This window comes from Volvox carteri (assembly GCF_000143455.1).
Source record: "Volvox carteri f. nagariensis unplaced genomic scaffold VOLCAscaffold_47, whole genome shotgun sequence".
NCBI classification, from domain to species: Eukaryota; Viridiplantae; Chlorophyta; class Chlorophyceae; order Chlamydomonadales; family Volvocaceae; genus Volvox; species Volvox carteri.
This window is the reverse complement of record NW_003307590.1, coordinates 22,675-45,331: the sequence shown is the minus strand read 5'-3', so window position 1 is coordinate 45,331 and position 22,657 is coordinate 22,675. Positions and strand designations below refer to the sequence as shown.

The window sequence follows — 22,657 nt, the reverse complement described above, 5'->3', positions numbered from 1 at the left end:
CAGAAGTGTCGGTGTCGAATCAGGAAATGCACGTCATGTTACGTATTAAAAGCCATATCGTTGCCACCAGTAGGACCTAAGTCTAGGACCCAACGGTCAACTTGCGTTGAAACGCTGCACAGAAGTTTGCCTGTAGCCCGCACACGTACGGCGTCGTCGTGCAACCGCTTCCCGACATGATTGCCTCGATCCCTGCCATACCTTGTACTCTATTGACTTTCACATCCCTGTAGTTTCTGCAAAGATGGCTGAGACGGAGCCTGTCGTTGAGCAGTCTGAGCGCCCTGAGCGCAACAATGAGCCGATTGTCTATGACGAGTCGTTGTTGATCATCGTCAAGGGAAAGGTTCAGCAGCCCAAGCAGCCAGATCATACAGAGAGCCGACTGTTAATACAAAAGCTTCAGGCGGAAATCACAAAGCGTGGAGATCGCATCAAAGAGATCAAGACAATTGAAGAGCAGCTCCGCAGCAATGCAAAGGGAGTGTCCTCTGGCAACAAGGAGATCATCAGCAAGCTCAAGGAATTGCGTGACCAGCGTGCTACCATTATCGTGAGTGGGTTACCTCGGAGGGGCGTATAGTGCAACGGCTGTGCAGGCGCTCACACCAGCGAGACCACACGTTAATGCCTGGACAGGTTCTATCTTAATGTGGGTCTTCCTATGGTGTTTGAACGCAGAGGCAAAAAGCTGCTATTCGTGACGAGTTGAACAACTGCGATGCCGCGCGCGACGCCGTCCGGGCCGAAATGCGTAGCATCCGCGACAAGAACCGGAACGTCAACCCAGATAAGATTGAGCAGGATATTCGGGACCTGGAGTTTAAGCTGGCGCACGAATCGCTTCCGGAGGCAGAGGAGAAGCGTGTGCAGAAACTTTTGCAGGACCTAACGGCTGCCCGCCCGCTTGCAAAGAAGTACGCCGAGTATGATAGCCGGCTTAAAGAGAGCGAGGTGCAGCGTGCAAGCATTATTGCTCGCCTGAAGGAGAGCGATGGCGTTATTGCGCAGTTCGACGCACAGATCGCTGCTAACAGCGCGGTTCTGGACGACGCTAGGACTAAGGCAGACTCCCATGCGGCGGACCTACCCAACCTGCAGGCAAGGAAGTATCCCTGTTTGTGTTTGTCCATGCCAACAGGCACGTTCTGGTTGCTGGTGTGTGCCATGCCGTACGGCCCTATGTTGTGCCAGCCCGAGCCAGCTACCTCATTTTCGGCTCACCCTTCTCCTCGGCGACTAACGTACGTTTTTCTTGGAGAGGACTGGCAAACTTGATTAAACTTGGTTCCGAAGGGAATCCTATTAACCGTAAGACTCCAAGGCGGGTCTCCCTTCCAACCCCAAGCATGCCAATCTAGACGATGACTCGCGGCTTTGCTGCAGCAATGTATCCCCATGTCGAGTGAGTGGGCATATGTCGCAGACCTGCAACCGCTGCCGGGTGCCCATAGCAGTCCGTCCCTACAGCAGTCGGGCATTCTCCGAGGCGTCGCCGGGGCTGGGGGCTCTTGCAGAATTGCCACCAGTGTGTGAAATGGACTGGGGCCCGGGGCTTGGCGTCCGCCTACTGTTGTGGGTCTTCAACCTATACTACCACCCACCACCTATCCACTTATTCTATGGTCGTCGCCACCAATACGAAAACGCCATCGTCCGCTGGCCTCGCACCCCACGTCCTACCTAGTGTAGGTGGAGAAGAAGGAGAACTACGATATCATGGTGGCACTGCGCGCCAAAATTGACGAGATTAAGAAACAGAACGACGCCGAGTACCAGGACTTCATAAAGCGGGACAGGGCATACATGGGCTGGAAGCGAGACCAGAACCGCAAGAAGTGAGCCAGTTGGCGGCCACTGGGATTTCGCAGGGGACGTCCGGAAACAGGAGAGAGTTAGGGAGTGGGTTGCCGTGGGTAGAGACGGTGGGCTGGGTAGGTAGGTGGGCGAGTGCGCGGATAGTTGGACCCAGGTTTGGGAGTTATGGTGGCGGGTGTGGGTTGGCGGGGGTGTGCAGATTAGGCGCAGATTGCTGGACGGAGATACAGTTGCGTTCAATCGCTTCTTCACATTGCGCTTTGGGGTTTCATTGCTTCTCCCATGAAGCGGCCCATTTGTGTGTTGATGTTGAAGTTAGGGGAAGGGCTGGGTTTGGCAGGCATCCCCTCCTTCCCTTCCATTCTTTGCACGATTCGGATCACATACAATGCCCATTTGCTACAGGTACGAGGAGAGGCAGAAGGAGCGTGAGGAGCGCGAGCGGCAGCGGCAGGATGAGAACAAAGCCATCCTCAGCGATGTGGCCATGGAGCCGTACAGCAATGAGGTGCGTGTGTGGGACAGGCCTTTCATTCTCTCTGGGACGCGGAAGATGAAAAGGAACACCGTGAGTTGTGTTCTGGAGGACATTGAGGACCGCCAGAGGGATGGGAGGTGCCAAAAACATTTTGTATGCAGAGTGGCGGTGGCATGCAAGAAGGATGTGATGTGATATCCCTGGAGTGGAGCAGCCGGTGGGCAGTTTTGGCGGAGGAGCATCCTTGTATCCTTGCGGGGAATGGGAAACACAGGAAATTCGGAACACAGGAAATTTTGGAATAACCCAAAGGGGAACTTTAGTGTTCCCCGAAGGGAGGCGGGGATAGGGGCCATGATGCTGATGCGGCTATGGCGGCGGCGTCTGTTCGACGTCCTGTTCCTGAGCTGTACTATGCTCTGACAGCGGCATGTGCCATGCGGAAGGGATGGGAGAGGTGCAACCCGTCTTCGTTCGTTATTACAGTACGGCTGATGGAGGCAGCCGCGGCGGCCGGCGAATCGCAGGCAGGCAGTGCCCGCGTAGTGCTTTGATGCTGCTTCAGTGTTTGCATTTTTATGACGGCGGTGGTGGTGATGCCTGACGTGTACACCTATCGTCCTCTCCCTCCGTCTTTATGACCTGGTTCAGTGGTCCCGTCAGTCCTCTTGCTCCTTGGCCGCAGCTGTTGCTGTCGCTGCAATTGGGTACCCTTACGTAAGGCCGGTGCCTGTAAGGCCGGTGCCTGGGTCGGAGGAGTGAAGTGGTTGGCTGGCGACGGGGCCTGTTCATTGATACCGGGAGTTGTGTACGGAGCGTGGAGGTGTTTGGAACGCGGCTGCATTTTGGGGGAGGGACGGAAAGCCCTTGGAAACCTGGGGGCACTGGGGGCTGAGCTCATAATAACCTGCTTTCCCCGCGCGTGGAAATTCATACGGGCCGTGGCAAGCTCTGAAGCTGATAGCGGTTATGGTGCTGCCCAGGAGCGGCAACCACAATTGTGTCTGTGTGTACGTTTATGTACGAAGTGGGCCGGAGGCGTTGTTCGGCAACTGGTAGATCGATACTTTCTTCTTTTCTATGGCATGTGAAGATTCCACCTTTCCCCTCCATTACCCCTTCCGTGTCGAGCGTTGGGTCTGGCCCAAATTCGGCTTTGCTTTCCAAACCGCGCTCTCCCTACCTCCTGTTTCACCTGTTTGAAAATCCTAAGTAAGCAAACTTCAGTTCGCTAAAGAGATGGTGCTTCATAAGGTGATACTTTTTGCTTTGCCTCCTTGTCTGCATGATTCCTCCTCTCCTCTCGTCGCGTTCCTGTTGACATGGCGCCTTAACGTTGTGTTCTGATCTTTCGTTCTGCTAATGCAGATCTTCACCTGCGACCAGATGTTGACGTATCTTCGCTCATTCACGGCGGTCAAGGAGGAGGTGAAGGAGGAGGTGAAGACGGTGGAGGTTCCGGCGGGACTCAAGCCCTTCAAGCGACAGGAGGTGGTGGATGAGATGTTCACGGGGGTGCCCAAGCGGACGCCGCAGGGCAAGGGCGCCAAGGTGCGTGGACATGTGGATCTGGTCACGCAATTCTTACGCCCAAACTGCATTCTACGTGTGCACGGTGGCGCTCTCTCAGACAGTATCCTTGACGAAAAAGAACAGTTGACAGTTGATAATGCTAAGCGATACGACGGACGCAGTTAATGCTGCCGGAGTTCGTGTTTGGAAAGGATTGGACATGAAAACCTCCCCCCCCCTCTTGGCTGACCACTTGAAGAACCGTTCGTCTGACTCTCCCTTTTCAGTCCGAACGTCTTCCCTCGCGCGCGCGCGCGCACTCTCCCTCACAGCAGCATGCGTCCCTCCCCCCCATGCATCCACACATGCACTTGCACGCGCCACCGCCCCCTCACACCTCCCCCAAGCAGAACGCGCCGGCGCCTGCCAAGCCCGCCGAGACTCCCAAGCCCAAGGTGCAGAAGCTGAACCACACGCTGGATATGCTCAAGGTTTTCCTGCAGCTGCAGGTGCGTGTTTGCGTGACGATCGATTAGCCACACGTTGTTACGGAATTGGAACAGGACAAGGAATTGGAAGTGTGTGTATCAGTGTGTGTATCTGTCAGTATGTGTGTGCCTATCAAAGGACAAAATCTTATCCTGTATGGGCTCTTCGTCGAAAAGGGTGCTTTGCGACACTAGACTGGACTGGAGTGAACTGGACTTGGGCTGAGAAGAAGTATATCATGGCATTATAAGAGAGGACAGCGCTGCGGAGACATGTGGGCACGGATTTTACACCCTCCTCCGTCACTTCCTCTCCTCGTCCAACTTTCCTACCTCCGTCCTCTTAATCCTCCCCTTTTTCCCCTGTCGTCGTCCGTTCAGGTCGAGCCTCCCACCACCACCAGCGCTATCCCCGCCACCATTGAGGCGGTGGAGGCGCGCAAGGTCGAGTACAAGGAGAAGCAGGAGGAGGCCAAGCGGGCGCCACCGCCCGCCCGGGTGGCCCCACCACCAGCTCCCACCCCGGAAGCCAACGGATCCCACAAGGTGAGGCTACCACGTGCTGCCGTACCGCACGGCCCGACCTCGCCTCAAGAACACACGCCGCCTGAACCCCACCGCTTTTACAAAGCCGTAATCACCTTTTGGAAGCGTCTTTACAGTAGGCCGCTCCCGCACGCCTAAAACAAGACTTTACATGCGCTCAACCCCGTGCTCAATGCAAGTGTTTGTGGACTCTTAAGCCTCGTTAGGCTGTTTCCATTGATTGGGTCGAGGGTTTGGTTGCGCGCTGGTTGCTGATCGGCTGCCTGGGGGAGGTCATATACCGCTAGCTTTTGCCTCTTGTGCACGTACGTACGTACGCATAGTGTTCCGTTAAATCGGGGCATTATGAGACCCATTCGGGCAGCCTCGCACTGACTTGGGTAAGACACCCTCCGCCGCACCTGATCATACATACGTGGCTTTTTGCCGTACGGTCTCTCCGTGCAGAGCGGCGGCAAGGAGGTGGAGGTGGAGGTGGAGGACGAACCGGCGGAGGCGGAGGCAGAAGCGACGCCCGAGCCTGAGGCGCCGTCCGCGGCGCCGGAAGTGGAGGAGGAGCCGGCGGCGGTGCCGGCGGTAGAGGCGGAGAAGGCACCGTCGTCGAGTGCCCCGGCAGAAGAAGAGGAGGAGCCGGCGGAGACGGAGGAGAAGGCGGAGAGCGCGCCGGAGCCGGCGGAGGCCGAGGAGACAGCAGGGGAGGCCGACGAGAAGGTGAAGGAGAAGGCGGAGGACGAGGAGGACGCAGAAGGGGAAGGTGAGTGTGTGCGAGGGTCCTAACATCATTTGAAGGCCAAACTGAGGCTGGCGGGGAGCCATAAAAGCAAAATGAGGTCTCAGGGGGGATGGATGGACGGTGTGTGTGCACGCGCTTATAGGGGTGAGGGAGTGGCGTGAAGGGCAACGGAGCAGGCGAATGGGGCAGGGGGGTTGGAGGCGTGGTGCATGCCCATGTAAATGAAATGTCCGCAAGTCACGCGCTTAACCTTTCCCACAAGTACACCACATAGCTGCGTGCTTCATTCCTTGCCGCCACTTCCCCAACAAACCCACACGCCTTTTTAGCATATCATATTAGCACCGAAACCAACCCCAACCACCACCTGAGTGCTGCTGTTCGTCTTCTCATCACCTTGCATCCCAATCCTCACCCACATTCTTCACTCCTCATGCCCTCCCAACAAATCCGCTTGGGTCGAATCCGAGTCGGTCTGAGGCGGTTTTCTCCTTCCGTTTTTCCCCGCGCGCCCCGCCAGGTGTGGGTGTACGGCTCTCTGTGGATGGCAACAAAATTTCCGTGTCCGTCAAGACTTCTTAAGGACCTGAGCCTGTGCAGCATTAGGAGGAGGAGGAAGCCATGTGGGTTTGTCATTGCTCTTCACCTCAGTGGAGGAGAGGGCTGGACATGTATGACGGACCGGCCACATGCGCGCGGCCATGGCTGCTGTCACACGCAGCTGTGATTCTCCGCCGTGGTTGGAATCTTACTTTTAGATCTCATCGTTGTGAGCTGCAAGCGTGCATGGGAAAGCATGCTTTGCCGCCCGGCTGTGGCGTGGGTGACCTTAGCGTTAGGTTTTGGTTTTTAGCCCAGCCGTTCCGTTCACTCAAGCGTGTTTTGAGGGGAGGGCCCTTTCCTTTGGGAGCGTTCAGGAATTCGTGGCCAGGATGATACAGGGCCGCGTGGCAGGAAATTTCGGGCGGGAGGAAAAGCCTGTGAGGGGGTGTCGTTCTTGGCGTGAGGCCTAGCCGGGTAGTTCTTGTCCCTGTCTTTGCGCGCCTTCTGCCTTGCGCAGGGCGAAATCCTGGAAATGGGGGAGGCATCGGACGTTTCGGGTTGGAGGATGCACGGCTTGAGGCGCGGGCTGCGAGGAGCGCCGGGTTGGATTGGTGTGTGTGTGTGTGTGTGTTGTGTGGGGCGGTATTCGAACCACGACATCATGCGAAACCCCACCTACCCGGGAGGTTGAGGATGTCACAGATGGGAAACGTTACAGCTTTGCGTCACCCGACTTTGCCCGACGATCCGAGACCTCAGAAATGGGGAAGATAAGCACGGTTGGCCGTAGTAGAGGTGGGGTATAGTTTGTTGGCAGTGTTGGGTGGCAGGAGGGCCGTGGACATCTTAAATTACCTGCTGTAGCCCTTTACTTTGGTTGAATTCGATTGTGCTTATTCATCGGAAATGTGGAACGCACTCTGCGTGCAAGAAAAAACCGGCGCTCTGCTGTGGAATACTTCAATAAGACGTGACTGACGTACTGTACAGGGTCGCCTTGACAAGCATTTTCCTTGCGTTACAATGCCTAGCAAATTGCTCTGTAAATAATGGATGACCTAAGGAACGCGGTGGCCTGAATCGCACGACGAGACTCGTACATGTGGGCAGCTACTGCGCTTCTGTCTTTTCCGTTGCGATAGCAATGAAGCAGCGTTATCCTTGTTAGCATTTAGAAGAGCGTAATATTTTGTCGACGCTTATTTCCTGGTCTGGTAGTCTAGTGCTTATGCTTGCACCAAATAGCATGCCAGTTGTCAGTACGCGCCCGATGTCCAAGTCAAGCTCAAAACGAGATGCAGTATCTCATTCCAGATCTTTCACTGTACAGCAGACACGCTGGCCTCTCTTTCGCCCCTATCGGGCCAATTGCAACACTTCGCCCCGCCATTGCACTCCTGCTGCCGCGATTGCCTCATCACAAACAACTGAGGAGCTAAAGGCAAGGATCACCGCACGTACCATTACACACCAAGGTCCCACCACGCGTTAAATAATGTAGAATCGTCCCCCCCTTCCTGCCTCTTGTGTGATCAGTGCCCCTCCGATGCCCTACCCAGACCCTATCCTCTTCCTTCCTTCCTTTCCCCTCCCTCACACTCATATCTTCGCCGGCGATGACCGTCTCCTAATCCTCCCTGCGTCATCCGCTCACCCCTCTCCCCACTCAGGCCGCGGTGATGCGAGCCGTGACTGGCACCCAGCGCGGGAAGGCGGCCACCCCGCAGCAACGTGCAGCCATTCTCCCCCTGCTGCTAGCGCTAGAGAACCGCAACCCGGTGGCAGCTCCCGTCCAGTCGCCGCTGCTGTCCGGCGTGTGGGCATTGCTGTACCAAGGCAAGTTGACGGGAACCAGCGGAATAGATAAAAAAAGAGAGGTGTAAAGTGGTATGGATGCGTACGGTGTAGTGGGGCTTTGCGATGTGTTCTGGTTTGGAACGTGTTCCGGTTCCGCTCTTTCCCCCCACTCCTTCCTCCCGTCGAAATTTCGCACTACTGCACACCTACCTACCCGCCGCCCGTACATTCCTGTCCCGTCCGCTTGTACCCGCAGCCCCCCTGGACGAGTCACGTGCTGCCGTGGACCGCAGCGGTACGACGGAAGGTCCCTTCCTGGCCGCCTTCCAGCCCCTCACCAGAGACCTGGTGCGCACGCGAACTAACTTGCAGCTGCTGGACTTACCGAGGGGAAGGTGGGAAGCGGGGGGAGACCGGGCCTTCGCTCCGGAGGGAAGGGAGTTGCGGGGGCAGAGAGGGAGGGAAAGAAGACGAACCACGAGCGAGTGAAGCTGCTGCTACTGCCAAGGAAAGAGAGGGAGGGGATCATATGCAAAAAGCCAGAGATCAACGAGGGGTTGTGTAACGGGACGTAAAGGAAGCCGACCGCGCAGATGGGGGGAATGGGAGGACTCCTGGAGGTGCAGTGAAGAAGGGGAGGGACTCGGTTGCTCGTTGCGGCAATGTCTTGCAAGTGTGTGCAGAAGGAGGTAGCGGCTTGGAGGGTTGTTATCGTGCGTTTATACTTCAGAAGGTTGTGAGCAGAGATTAAGATCATGAATGTACATACACGCATACATACATACTTGTGCTGTGTGCTCCCGACCCTTGCGCTGTGTTTCGGCTTCGGCCCCCGGCTCTCGCGGCCCACAGTGTAATCTAAGTCATACATACATACATACATACATACATACATACATACATACATACATACATACATACATACATACATACATACATACATACATACATACATACAGGATGTTATGAGAACCGACAACAACTTGATAAGCCCGTGACGTGGAAGGAAGTACTGCAGGAGGTTTGCCGTACAGAGAATTGTCCCAGAGCAAATGAAAGTTGGTGTATAACATCACTACCCCACTCCCTCACCACCACCACGAAAAAGGGGAGGGGAAGGGAGGGGAGGCGCTCCCCAAGGTAAGAGGAAAGTTTCCTTCCTTCTGTACACCCCACCCCAAACCCCTTCACTCCCTAGACACCCCTTACCTTTTCCCTAACCTCGCCTGTTTCCCCCACCACGCATGCACACACAAACACAACCCCAACAACCCCTACCCCCCACCGTATCAGGGCTGAAAACCTGGCAGAGTTCGCAGTCGCAGGTCGGTGGGAGGGCGCCCTCAACATTGTGGGGACGGCGATGCCGCAGCCCTCCGGACCGCAGGTGGGGACCAAAGGCCGAGGGTCAGGGGTGCCGAGGGTTTTGTTCAGGTGGAGGTCTTAGGGTTTTAGGGTTTTTAGGTGGAGGTCTTGTGGGGGCGTGTTGTATATATGCGACTATGCAACGAGACCAATCGCCAATATCTAGTAGGGCAACAGCCATCATCCCGGCGGTTGCCTAGAAGGGCCTAGGCTAGGCTGGGAAAGGGAGGGCGGGCGGATTGGGGTGAGAGGGGAAAGCTGGACTGGGGATCCACGCTGGTCAGGTCACATACAAACACCGAATGCACCTTCGCCACCACCACAAACACTAACAGCCTCCTTGACCCCTCAACCACCAGCGCGCTCATGCATGCATCGATGAGGGGAAATGACACGTAGTAAATAATATCCAGTCCATGTGAAGCGTTAGGGGATTGCGTGCATGTGTACGGGATGTAAACGACAATTTGTGCAGCCGTCTTACGAGCTGCTACGGGCAGTGCGGACTGCAGATTGCACGTGATTTTACAATTTCGAACGAAATGAGCACTTGTTGCACTTGATGAAATGAAATATATATTGCACGTGACGTGCAGGGTGCACCGTCAGCTTCGCGCGTGGACGTCGTCTTCAGCCACTTCGAGTTGCGGCTCGGAGGCCCCCAAAACAAAGTGACTATACCCCTGGGCTGGTTAAAGCCCAAGGTAAGGCACTGCGATATACATTATAAAAAGTTCTACATTTTGTTATCTTATTCTATCATGGATAAAGCCTAAGATAAGGCACTGCGGTTTACGTTTTCGCTCTAACAGACCTTTAAGTGAGGAAGCGAGGAAGACCTTTTTTTAAGGGTTTCCGATGTCACCGCGCATTCCTTCCGACAGCCGCGCGTAATGCAAAGTTCTAAAGCTTATCAAACATTAGGAAAGATAAACTGTATTGCGAATTAGAGCCATAAGAAGGACCTGAAGCCCCGTTTTACACACAGCCGTGCGCAAGTATGTATGTTGTATGTTGTTACAGGATGGTTAAGCTTCACCAGCGGCCCCCTTTCCCGAGTCAGTTCCCTGCTCTCCCCTGCTAGAGGGGCACCCTAATCCGTTCACCCCATCCGACTTCAGAATGTATTCGTTGGGTTCAGCAACTCACCACCAGCATCCAACCATGTATATATGTTTGTGTCAGGATAGGGATATCATTTGCGTTAAACAAAAGTGCATGTTTGCCCATGCGCGCGTGCACGTGAGTGTGCGAGTATGTGCTTATGTATGTGCGTATGTATGTATATGTCTGCACGTACACAGGGCTGGATTGAGACGACCTATCTGGACAACGATCTGCGGATCGGGAGGGGGGACAAGGGCTCCATCTTCGTAGCCAGCAGGTGCGGCACCATTTTCAGGATTTGAATTTAATGTGGAGGCAGCCAGGGCGGCACACGCCATGGATTTGCATCGGCTCCTCAGCGAGTGTATGCACCTGTAGCAGCCGGTACTCAGTACGGCGCTATAAATACGCGCAGAGCGCGACCACCAGCAACTCGAGAGACCTTTTCAGCGGTCAGCTGCTACAGCACCGGATTTATACATCACACCAACGCCGCCGGCCGCCGCACCCAGCCTTCGCAGCAATCCATAACAATGAGCATATAGTCCAAACACGACGCCGTCCCTGCCTCCACTTGCAGCCCAGTGCCGTACAACCCCCCCTGCGGAATACTGCTGGGTGACTGCTGGCTGCACCGGGGCCGAGAGCCCTTTTCGGCTCCGAAGAAGCTGATTACCCTTAGCCCCTCAGCAGTTTGCTGACTTGCGCTAGGAGCGAATGGATCAGCCATTTGCTAGGGTTGGACAGGTAGAAATGCCCACGGAAACGAGTGCCACGAGCCTTTTAAGCGCCTTCTCATATATTCTCAAAATTTTGTAATGCCTTTATAATTTTAGATAACGGTTAACTGCCGTTTAAAGCTCTGAAAATCGACCTTCTAAATTCTCATTTGGTTTCTATATTGGTTTTCTAACTTTAGGTTCTTAACGTTAGATTTCTGAGGACCAACCTTCCTCATTCCCCCTCACGCAGAGTCAACGGCGCCCGATGGCGAGGCACGGATCCCCCGTCACACTGACAAATCGGCCACACATAGACCGTAGCGCCATAGTGCTCGTACATTCTATACTGCTTCAGCCCGTACCGTACCGTACCGTACCGTTGTACTGAACCATACCCTGGTCTTCCCGCTAAGTTGGCTTCCCAAGCGTCAGCGGAGGAAAAGTAGCTCACTGTCACTGGATCTCACATGCAAAAGTACTGTCTATTGATTTTATGGTTTTAGTTTAAAGTTAGTTTTGGAAGGTAGGAACGGGTAGGAGCGGATAAGGGCGTCAGGGGCAGGACAGCATAAATGCTGTTAGTGGTTTCGGAGCTCCCGGGGGAACTTCCTCCCCTGCTCTACGAGCAGGCATTGGGGGATGGCATAGCAAAAAGGGGGAGCATGGCCCCAGACCCTGGGTGGCTTGTGCCTTTCTTTGGCAACGAAGTTGGGCGTTTGACATGTAAGACTTGCATTTCGTTCACGTGACAGGTCTGTTACGGGGGGAATAAGTTTGTGCTTGTGTGTGTGAGCTGTGCGCGCGCGCGTGTGTGTGTGTGTATATGTGTTGCAGCGGGGATGGCCGCTGGTGCGCGGCAGGGAGGGAGGATGCTCTCGTGCTTGTGAATGTGATGGAGCATCGCCCATATCAAAAGGCAGCGATGGGGGGAGAGTAGGCGGACGGCCTGGAGCTGGCGAAAGCGTTTTCGGGGGAGGGGAGGGCGGGTAGCTGCGACTGCGTCATTGTATAAACGAATGGATGAATGGATGGGTGACAACACTCGCAGTGGACGCGACCGCAACACGACCATGACTCCACCATTTCCGTCATCACCATCGGTATCGCTGCCCCCTGGGCCCTATAACGATAAACCGAACACTGTAACATAGGCCCAGTCACTGCTCACTCTATCAAGTTACAAGTTACAAGGTCCGCACACAAGTGCGGGTGTGTCCGACTCTATCAGGGGTGCCGATCAAGGCGGGGGTCCCGCACCATGGCCCGAACGCAATCACTGAGTTCCACCCGGTGCAGCAGCACCTTGTTGTATTCTCCTAGGGGGAAATCCGGGAAATCCCCGGGGCATGGGCCGAGATCTGGGGCCGAGGATGGAAGTTCACATAGGCACACGGAGGGCATTGAAGTAATTTTTCTCCAAACATGGACAGCCCTCTCTCGCGCCATCTACCACCACCACCACCACTACCACCACCACCTTGTGGGTCCCCCCTTCCCGCCCCACGCCCCTCTTTCCCCCCTCCACCACCACCACCACCACCACCGCGCACGTATGGACAGGGGGCCTTTTCTCAAGGACTTGGGTTGGCTTGTTGGGTTGGTTGTGGTTGGTTGTGTTGAGTTTTTTTTAACTGTTCCAGGAGCGTATGGGGAGCAGCACGTCAATTTCCTGTAGCACTCCAGCTAACCGGATACGCATATATCCGTATTTGACACGGGAACTGGCCTAAGCTGAGTAAACGCTGGGAAGGGGGAAACAAGTTACGCAAGTTCAGCCTCGCTGTGAGCATTTGGCTTTCTCTCCGATATTAACTTGAACGTTTGGCTTTATGGTGTTCACACCTCGGAATGCTGGCTTATCTTGGATGTCATGAAAAGATTTGATCGAGTAGAATCCCAGCTGGTAGGGCCATGGAGCGGGTCGTCTAGTCTGTGTACGGCAGGGTACGACTAATACGAGAAGTCCTGGTGGGCATTTTTTTGCCGCTGCGGGCCGGGGCCAGAGGTCGGCAAACCCTGAATAACTGTCACGGGTACTGGTGCCAGGGTCGAATAACTGTATGGAAGTTTTTTTGGTAATAGCCGAGGAAAGAGTGTCTGCGGGCGTCAATTGACTGTTCGTTATGAGAACCTCTCAAAGCTAGCGTTTACCTCCTTGTAAAATGGAAGGTTTGGTAACCTAATGATGAAGTTTATAGCTTCAAAACTGCGCAAACCTGCCTTTTGGGGGTAATTTCTGCACCCTGCCGTACGGCTGCCGTACCCGTGATGAAGAATAGAGTTGAATTTCTGCAACGGGTACAACGGAAGGATCCGTGGTACCCGTGGCGTTTGCCGACCTCTGGCCGGGGCTATGGCCCATCTGGGTCGTTGACTTCTGACCGGTGGTCAATTCTGGCCGGTGGATAGCGGTTGGGCATGTGGGGGATTCAGGGAGTTGTGTTATAATCTCGGGGGATAGACGGGCACAGTACTCGCACTTATTCGCAGTGGTACTCGCACTTGGAGAGAGAAATGAAAGGCAGGATGGATTCATGGTTGCAAAATAAATACTCAAGTATCATGCAGGGTTGATCAGATGGACGTTTGCAAGCTTGCGAGTTGCGACTTTGCATTAGCTCGTATAATAGGTGGTTAGAATGTACGAAGGTACCGAGTTCGGTAGTCGAGTGTCGCAGGTAATAAAGGTACTATGCGGCTAATTGATTTAGTTCCAAATGCAGTCTGTGTAAACGAGCAGTGCGATACACTGTGGACGCTGGCCTACGTAAAGCCTTTGGCTTTTCGGAAGAATGCGGTGACCTAGTCCAGCGCTGCTGGCAGGGGCTGACCGAATGGCGAGACCGCAATCCAGTAAAAATAATTCCAAGCAAAGAGGACCACCAGGCTCCGGCAAACGAAAGCACGGCGCCGCAACTACCGGCGGCGGCTCTGGCGGCAGGCCTGCCAAGCAGAGCCGCCGCGAGGGCAAGCCGAAACCGACGGATCGTGACGTTTATGAGGCAGAAGATTCAGATCCTGACGAAGTCAAGCATGCTGAGCGTTTTGACGTAAGTTAGGGGTGCCATTGCCTTAGGTTTGGCTGTCCTCAAGGGCTTGCAGGAGTAAATCAACCATTCGTATGTTGTTACTGCCATGTAAGTTGATAATGCCATTCCATTACGCTGCTGGAGTGACATTACATGAGGCGTTTTACGCTGAATTGTTAGAGCGCAGAAAGTGAACCGAGGATGCTCGATTTCCTATGTCTAGGCGTCCGGTGTTTACTGCTTGCTGAAGGCTTAATTTCGGCGCACATCATTGTAACGCGTCGTCACGCAGAAAGTCGACAATTACGAATATGAGCTGCCGTCTGATTTTGAGGACGAGGAAATCGATGAGGAGCTTGCCTTTACGGAAGAGGATAAGAAGAAATTCGGTGGTTGGTTTGAGAAGGAAGTTAGCGCCGACGAGGACGATGATGGGGCCTTGTTGGGGGATGGCAACGGCGAGGATTGGGATGATGAGGGTGAAGGGGAGGATGACGATGACGAAGAAGACGAGGACAGGACAGGTGTGAAGCAAGGCGGCGGCAGAGCGCAGGGGCGAGGCATACAGGAAGATGATGATGACGATCTCTTCCTCGGCGACGACGATGATGACGATGACGAAGATGGAGACATGAACGGCTCAGAGGATGACGAGGAAGGCGACGAAGGCGATGAAAGGCATAGGTACGAGTATCAAAGAATTTACCATCACCATGAAACCTTTTAGCCATGATGCCTCCTGCAACGTTCCCCATCTCTTTCCAGCCAGCTCCTGCATATATGTGCGTCCTCACCAATTCTGGTCTCCACAAACTGCCCGCCCTACAGGGCGATGCTTCGCGACGTTTTGGGTGCTACTGCAGCCGCCGGCAGCGGCGGTGCCCGGAAGCGAGCTCGGCGCGACGCCAACGCAGCGGTGGTTTCGGAGGCCTACCCCGAATCGGAATACAACCTGAACCCGGGGGCAGCGTCGGCAGGTATGTATGTCCTCGTTGAGGAGGGTGAGGGGATCACCTGAATGGCAAAACCTTAGTCCGTGATGCGTTGCAGGTTTCGAGGAATGCCCTGGACAGACTTAGCCGTCATGAGGATAGAAGATGCTGCATTATTAAAATAATTTGGGTTGGGTTGGGCATCTTAGTTCATACTTTCTCATGAACTAAGAACTAATTCATGAGAAAGCGGCCCTTGTGTACAACAACCCGCCTCACCTCCGTGCGGGATTGTTGAATGGCGGGTCGCGATAGGGAAGCTCCGCTGGCAAACGGCCGCCACCTGAAGCCGCTCGCGTGTGACATCGATCCTTCGTCCCCGCGGGTGCATGAGACTGGCAGCAACCTCTGGCGGGCACAACTCAGATATTTCCGCCCCGTCCCCGCTTTTGCAACAACTGCACATTACTTTTCCATCACCGACATCCTGTATCCTGCAACCATCTTCGGGGTCGTTGCATTTTTTTACATCTCAGCACATCATTATTTTCCTATTCTAAAAGCTCGTAACCAGTATCGTGTATTAGTGCGCACTTCTGTATTATCGTCCTTTCCGTCATTAACAGAATGTATTGTCTTACCGAATGGCTGTTGCAGGCGGTGCAGCAGCAGGGACGCTGAGCGTCGCCGACTTGCTCAAGGGCCTTACTGCGGGGGAGCGCCGCAAGCTGGGCGCTGCGCGGCGTCTCTTGGAGAAGGTTGCCGCCGCGGGCGGAGGGGGCCAGGCGGAGGCCGCGGCGGGCGGTAGCAAGGGCCTCCGTCCAGTGCCGGTGCCGCTGCCAGCTGTGGTTGCGGAGCGGCAGGAGCGTAAGGCCGGTTACGAGGCCGCCGCGGAGGATGTGACGAAATGGCAGTCGATTGTTAAGGTGCGGAACTGAGGATGTTGTTAACTTAAGGTTTTAAGCAAGCAAGATTGCATGGCCGCGTTTTTCTGCGGAGGAAAGGATAATGGATTTGCATCTTCATTGCCACTATGCAAAAGGAATAGTTTTTTCATTCGGATATTGGTGGTACAGGAGATATGTGTACTCTTAGAATCAGTCGAGTAATTCGATAGTTATTGATGCATGCGGCGTCAACTTTCGTAGATTTGTGACGGGGTTTTGGGGATGCATATCAAAGGACGGCTGCAACGGCCACAGCAATGCCGGCAGTGCCTGACGAGCTGCAGCCGAGACTGATGGAAGCGCGGCTTCATAATTTTTTTCCAATTACCTCCAGTTGACATGCCCACGCGGCCCTTGTGTACAACAACCCGCCTCACTTCCGTGCGGGATTGTTGAATGGCGGGTCGCGGTAGGGAAGCTCCGCTGGCAAACGGCCGCCACCTGAAGCCGCTCGCGTGTGACATCGATCCTTCGTCCCCGCGGGTGCATGAGACTGGCAGCAACCTCTGGCGGGTACAAACAGACCATGGCACATTCCGTTCACGTCTTCACCTCCGCATATGCAACCCTGCCACTCAGTCCCTCTCCTTTGCATTCATTTCCTATTGTCCACCTCTCTCTTTTCCACCAGCAATTACCCCTGCGCTCCATTCCTCGCATCCTATCACTTCCTCCTCGGACACACAGGCGAACCGCGAGGCGCCCACACTGCGTTTGGTTTCGGGGCGTGGTGAGGTCCCCCGGGTCACCACCACGGCCGCGCTGGTGGCTCAGCACACTCCCTCCGCGGACAATGCCCTGGAAGCTGAGGTGGCTGCGCTTCTGGAGGCGGCGGGAGTGGCCAACACGAAGGCCATCGAGGAGGCGGAGGAGAAGCTGGCGCTCAAGGTGAGCGTTTGCGGTTGCGCTATCACAGGACCATGCGGCTGTGTAGAGCCGGTAGAGCGGCTGTGTAGGTGTCCTTGTTGGTTTTTTCTATTTAACTTGTTGGGTTTGGACGGCAGACTTAGGGTTTACTTGCTTGTCGGCTTGCTCAAGATTTGAGGGATAAGGGAAGTATTCTATATGTCAATTCAGGATTGCGATTCCGGACGAGTCAGGCGATGTCCACATCTTAGGATGGCATTCCAGAACCTTTTGTGACACTAAAAATTACTCGGATAACTGTTCCCCTAGGCTCTCAGCCTCGAGGAGGCGAAGGAGCGAAGGGAGAGGCTCGCAAAGATGAGGTCGCTGCTCTTCTACCACGAGCTCAAGGCGCGGCGGCTCAAGTCCATAAAGAGCAAAGAGTATCACCGGTAAGGAAACGAGAGCCGGGAAATGCCAGTTCTTTGTGGGTGAACTTAGGCATGGGGGAATACGGTGCATACGGTGCAGAGGTGTATTTTGGCGAGGCGTGTGCGGGGTCCGGATGCTGCACAGCGATTGATGAAAAGGAGCGGCATGTGGTGGCGGATAGGATATATATACATCGGAAGACGGTCCTCCTGTCTCGCCCTGGGGCGGTTTTGAGTACCTCGACTATTTAGGTATTAAGTCCGCGTGAAAAGAAAAAATCGATTAATTTCCGTCGCCTCATCGCGTTTATGCTCCCGTCCTTGCATCGCGCGATACATCTGCTTGGGCAAAAAACTCGCCACAATGGCCAGTTTTCGCCTCGTTGCAGCTGCACTGTTCTGCAAAAAGTTTAACGTTTTTACATTGGCCCTTTTCATTCCCTGCAGGCACCTGGCTCGTGCGGCCAAGCGCAAGGCGGCCAAGCTGGCTGCTGCGGCCGCGGATGCGGGTAGCGGCGAGGGCGGCGCTCCGGGTAGTGCGGATGCGGAGCGGGTCGCCGCCATAGAGGCGGAGTACCAGCGAGCCAAGGAGCGGCTGACGCAGCGGCACCGCAACAGCAGCCGCTGGGCGAGGCGGGTGCTCAAGAGGGGCCAGCTGCAGCTTGATGCAGGTGCGGCTGGTTTGTGGGGTTGTGCTAGGTTTGGGTAGTGTATATAAGATGATGGTCGTCGGGGTCGTGTGATTTTCTGCAGGCCCACTACTACCAGCACCTCACTCATCGTCACGAAGTCGACGGTCTTCCGGGATTGATGTTTTTGATCCTTTTACCCTCGAGAACCTGTTCCTCTACCCCCATACGACCTAAACCGTCTGCGAACATTGTTCTAATTGATTTCCGCTTTTTTCGTCATTGACTACTTCCGCTGCGATAGGATTTTTTCATGAGCTCCCCTCCTTCCCTTTCCTCTTTTCGTCCCTTAACTTGTCTCCCTGGACCTCTCTTCAGTTGTTCTTGAAGTGACCACCACCTCTTTCTTCCCTCCCTCGCGCGCGCGCACACGCCGGTCTCACAACGACCACGCGCAGGCACCAAGGCGGCCCTAGCGGAGCAGCTGCAGCTGGGTCAGCAGCTCAAGCGCAAGATCGAGGGGCGCAAAGACGGTGACGGCAGCGGCGACAGCGACGCCAGCACTTCAGCGTCTGATTCGGACAACAACAATGATGACGGTGATGATGGCGACGCCGGCCGTGGCGGCGGCGGAGCTGGCGGGAGGTCTCGTCAAAGTTCCAAAGTCCGGAGCGCCGCCTTGGAGCTTTTGGCAGGTGTGGTTGATGCTTATGCTTGCGGTGGGTTGATCTAGAAGGTTATGGAGCAGATGCGAAATAGGTGGTGATGATTATGGCGGTGGTACTGACTGAGGTGATGGCTGTCGGCCAGAGTGGGTGGCTGAGGTGGTGGGTGCTTGACAAGGTCATTAAAAGCGAAGCGCTCTAAAGCACCTGGCAGCATCCTTTAAATTGCCGCTACGGTTTCGCACGGGCGCGATATGAACCTGTAAACTGCTAGAGGGCATGTCAACATCCTTGGCGCTGTTAGGCCGCCCTGGGTGGCACATCCCCCTAGCAGACATTACAACAACAACCAACTCAAAAGTGGGTCAGGACCCGACCCCCTTTCCTGGGGACTTGGTGTTACTGGGGGAAGACTGAACTTATCGTCCCATATACGTCCATATGAACGCTGATATACGTGTTGATATCATGTACACGTCGTATGCGTGGTGTGACATTCAAATGGCTTTTTTGGCTCTCCTAGTCGCTTGGGGAAGTGGGGGGCTATGTGGGAGTATCGGGGAGGCTCCGTCCCATGTGCACGTAGTGCCCCCCGATATGTAGGATAGCAACAAGCGTACGCGTGTGTCGTGTACCTCGAGGAGGGCCATAGAGCATCTCTTGGGTGGCGGGTGAAAGAGGAAAGCTGTCCGGTTGGTTGGTTGGCTGGCTGGTGGCCCCCCCCCTACACAGTGTCAGCTTGGGCGCCCGTTCAAAAAAACATTCCTTAGTTTTTTCGACGTCCCTCGACGACAAGTCCCTTGCTAAATGAGGCATCAAACCTGGCCGCATCTTCTCGTTCTGCCGCTTCTTTTTGTGAGCTAGGCGGTGGTGCCTTGGAGTTGGAGGGTGACAACGCCCCCAAGAAGGGCATCCTGGCGTTGCCCTTCATGAAACGGGCCATGGAGCGGCGGCGGCAGCAGGCGCAACAAGATGCCGAACAGTTACTACGGGAGCTGGATGAGCAACAGGACTTGGCGATGCAGGAGGGAGCAGATGTTGAGGACGGTGGAGGTCGGGCAGCGGGGCAAGATGGGAAGGCGGACCCGCCGAGCGGCTTCTTGGAGTCCCTTGTAGGGTACAGCGTGCCGAGGACGATGGTGAGCGGCCATGCTGGCGGTCGTCGGAAGTTTGGCGGTGGCAACGCCGCTGCAGCCGCCGCGGCAGCAGCAGCAGCGGATGCCGCCGAAGCCAAGGGCGACGGCTCGGATCTGGATTCTGACGATGCTGAGGATGCGGAAGCGAAGGCTGAGCGATTATGTCAGCCGACGAAGGCATCCGCGGCGGCTGCAGCTGCCGCCGCAAAGCAACAACAGCAGCAGCAGAAGGGCAGCAGTCGTGGCAAAGTCGGTAAGGCCCAGGCAACAGCCGCACCGCCGACGGCGGCAGACGAGGCGGATCTTGACGCCGCTATTGCTGCTGGTGCAGCAGGCCGCGGCCTCCTGGCGACCAGCTCTGACCTCGGAGTGGACCTGACTGTTGTCCGGGATACAACACAGCCCAGTGTTGAAGACGCGGAGGTGGGTGAGCGGCGGGAGAGCGGCCGTCGCGCCAGCACCCGCGCTGCTGCCGCTGCCGCAGGTAATGCGGGCGGCAACAAGAGCGGTACTGGAAAGGGCGCTGGTGGCGGCGGACTTGGTGATGTTCTCAAGGAGGTTGGGGCACAGCAGGCGTCTCTGGCGCCGGGTGGCGGGCGTGCGGCTTTGTTCGAGGCTGCGACGGGCAAGAGGGCAGCTGGTGACGGTGGCGACGCGGCGGCTGCGGCGGCAAAGTTTTTGCCTGCTAAAAAGTTTGATGGGGCTCGGGCCGGATATGCCTTTAAAAAGGGTCCCCAAGGGTTGGGTTATTATTCCGACGTGAAGGATGCTGCGGCGGCTGGGGTGGTGGGTGCGACTACTCCTGCAGGCGGCGGTGGCGGTGGAAAGAAGGGCAGAGGGAAGCAGCAACAACAACAACAGTGTAAGACTGCTGAAGTTGTGGTGGTTGCTGGGCAGCCAACGCGGCAACAACAGCCGAGGCATGGGGAAGGACAGCCTCCGAACCAGCAGTCTGGGGACCTGAAGGACGGACAGAAACAGCAAAAACAACAGCCGCAACAAGGACAGGAAAAGAAGCAACAACAACAGCAGCAGGCTTCTAAGGGTGTCATCATTACAGCTGCTAATGGGCAAGACGAGGCCAAGGCGGCAACTCATGGTGGTGGTCGAGGTGATCAAGAGGATGACGATGATGACGCGCCGATGATGCGGCCCGCAGATCAGCGCGACCTCATTCGGCAGGTTTGTGGGGTGCAGTTTTTGCTGGAGGTGGAGTGAAATTCTGGGAATGCGTGGCGAATGCGGCGATTTCGGCAAGGGGCCCTCTCCTTGGGGGCTGAGATAAGGGTTCTGTTTGGATCCTGTTTGTGATTGTTTAAAGTGCCCTCCCTGATTGGCGAATGTATGGGGAGGTATTGGCTGGTATTGGAGGCGAAGGCATACTCGTTGGTTTTCTTAATTTCTTTCCTTCGTACTATATGAATATTATTATCAATATTTATATTATTGCTATATTATTACTATTATTATTATTATTATTCACGATGATTCCCCAATTTGTTCCTTCGCGCGCATCCAGGCCTTTGCCGGTGACGATGTGGAGGAGGAGTTCGCCGCTGAGAAGGCGTCGGCTGTGGCGGAGGAGCTGCCCCACGTGGATGAGCCGTCAGGCATGCCTGGCTGGGGCGCATGGGCCTCACAGCAGCGGAATCCGAAATGGATGCAGGCTGCCAAGGAGAAGGCCGCGAAGTGAGCACCGGGATGGATCCTACATGAAGCTTTCGGGGCGCTTCTTGATGGGGCCTTTTTCTAACTCGGATATTTGCGTAGCGTAGCGCAGTGAGGCGTAGATTTACCAAGCCTACCGATGTAATCCCCATACACGCACATGCACACGTACGCGCAGCTACGCATCGGAACATTATGTCATCCCCCCCCGCCTTCGTCCCCTTGTTGCCCCGCACTTGTTTCTTCGGACGTGGACAGTTGGTGATTGTCGTTGCATTTAACGATAATTCTTATATAATTGTATGCGCGTCCCCACCCGCGCCGGCCCCTCGGGTCTCCCTCTCCCTCGCTCTTTAAACAATAGGATTCGCGCTGACGCCGCCGCGGGTCGCAAGGATGCCAACCTGAAGTACGTCGTGATTTCGGAGAAGTGGGACAAGAAGGCCTCCAAGTACATGGCCCCTGCGGCGCCCTTCCCCTTCACGAACCAGGAGGCTTACGAGCGGTCGCTGCGGCAGCCGCTGGGCCGCGAGTATAACCCGGATGCGGCCTTTCGCGACCTCACCCGCCCTGCAGTGCTGAAACAGACGGGTGTGGCGATTGCGCCGTTGAGGTTCTCGGAGCCGCTGGCTAAGGAGCTGGGTCGGTCGGGCAACAAGGCGGTGGCGAAGCGGGAGGCGAAACGGGTTGTGACGGTGGCCGGTGGAATGCCGAGACAGGGCAAGAGGTGAAATGCAAAGCAGCAGCTGAAATGTGCGTGCGTGTGTTTTGAGTGTTCTTCGAGTGGGAAGTGTGGATGACTGTGTAAGCTAGCAGGAAGAGTGTGTAGCTGATAATGGTGATGGGTGGAAATGCATTTGTGAGTCTGGGTAGTGGTGATGGGTGGTGATGGGTTGGTGGCCATTTGGAGGGGCTTGTGAGCTTTTAGCAGGATGATGTGATGGGTTTGCGAGTTTTTTTTAGGAGGCGATTGGAGATGGAGACGTGCTATGTTCTGCCGTGTGAGTTTCGCTTTCGCTTTGTAGATGTGAAGTGTGTCTGTGGCGGGGAGAGACAGGGAGAGCTGGTACCAATTGATGCTATGCAGCCTCCTCGTGAGGAGGCCACTTGCCAGGTTATGACCGGCTGAATTTCTTTGTTTACAAATCTTCCCATCGCTTGACTTCCCACTATTACTAGGACCATGCGGCGGGATATATGGGCGCGCGTATGGAAGCAAACCTCTGGTTACAGCTTACAATAAATGAACATAAAACTTCCTGGAT

General features: G+C 55.3%; 2 protein-coding genes across 2 annotated transcripts; both read left to right on the top strand.

Annotated features, from left to right (window-relative positions):
* Positions 1-244: 244 nt before the first annotated feature.
* VOLCADRAFT_121362 (uncharacterized protein) lies at positions 245-12,046 on the top strand (the record flags this gene model as incomplete). The annotated part of the gene is made up of 15 exons (XM_002954926.1): positions 245-553; positions 682-1,158; positions 1,693-1,838; positions 2,224-2,326; positions 3,665-3,847; positions 4,219-4,317; positions 4,678-4,842; positions 5,290-5,596; positions 6,636-6,733; positions 7,789-7,849; positions 8,172-8,310; positions 9,209-9,302; positions 9,877-9,984; positions 10,585-10,664; positions 11,944-12,046. The coding sequence occupies 15 exons, from the start codon at positions 245-247 to the stop codon at positions 12,044-12,046; spliced, it is 2,472 nt and encodes an 823-aa protein (XP_002954972.1).
* Positions 12,047-13,943: 1,897 nt separating this feature from the next.
* On the top strand, positions 13,944-22,545 carry VOLCADRAFT_121361 (uncharacterized protein; the record flags this gene model as incomplete). The annotated part of the gene is made up of 13 exons (XM_002954925.1): positions 13,944-14,159; positions 14,431-14,822; positions 14,967-15,115; positions 15,728-15,996; positions 16,705-16,782; positions 16,828-16,905; positions 17,194-17,315; positions 17,742-17,965; positions 18,382-18,618; positions 19,453-20,906; positions 21,244-21,413; positions 21,757-21,967; positions 22,016-22,545. 13 exons carry the CDS (start codon positions 13,944-13,946, stop codon positions 22,121-22,123), a joined length of 3,708 nt encoding a protein of 1,235 aa, XP_002954971.1. The 3' UTR covers positions 22,124-22,545.
* Positions 22,546-22,657: the final 112 nt, after the last annotated feature.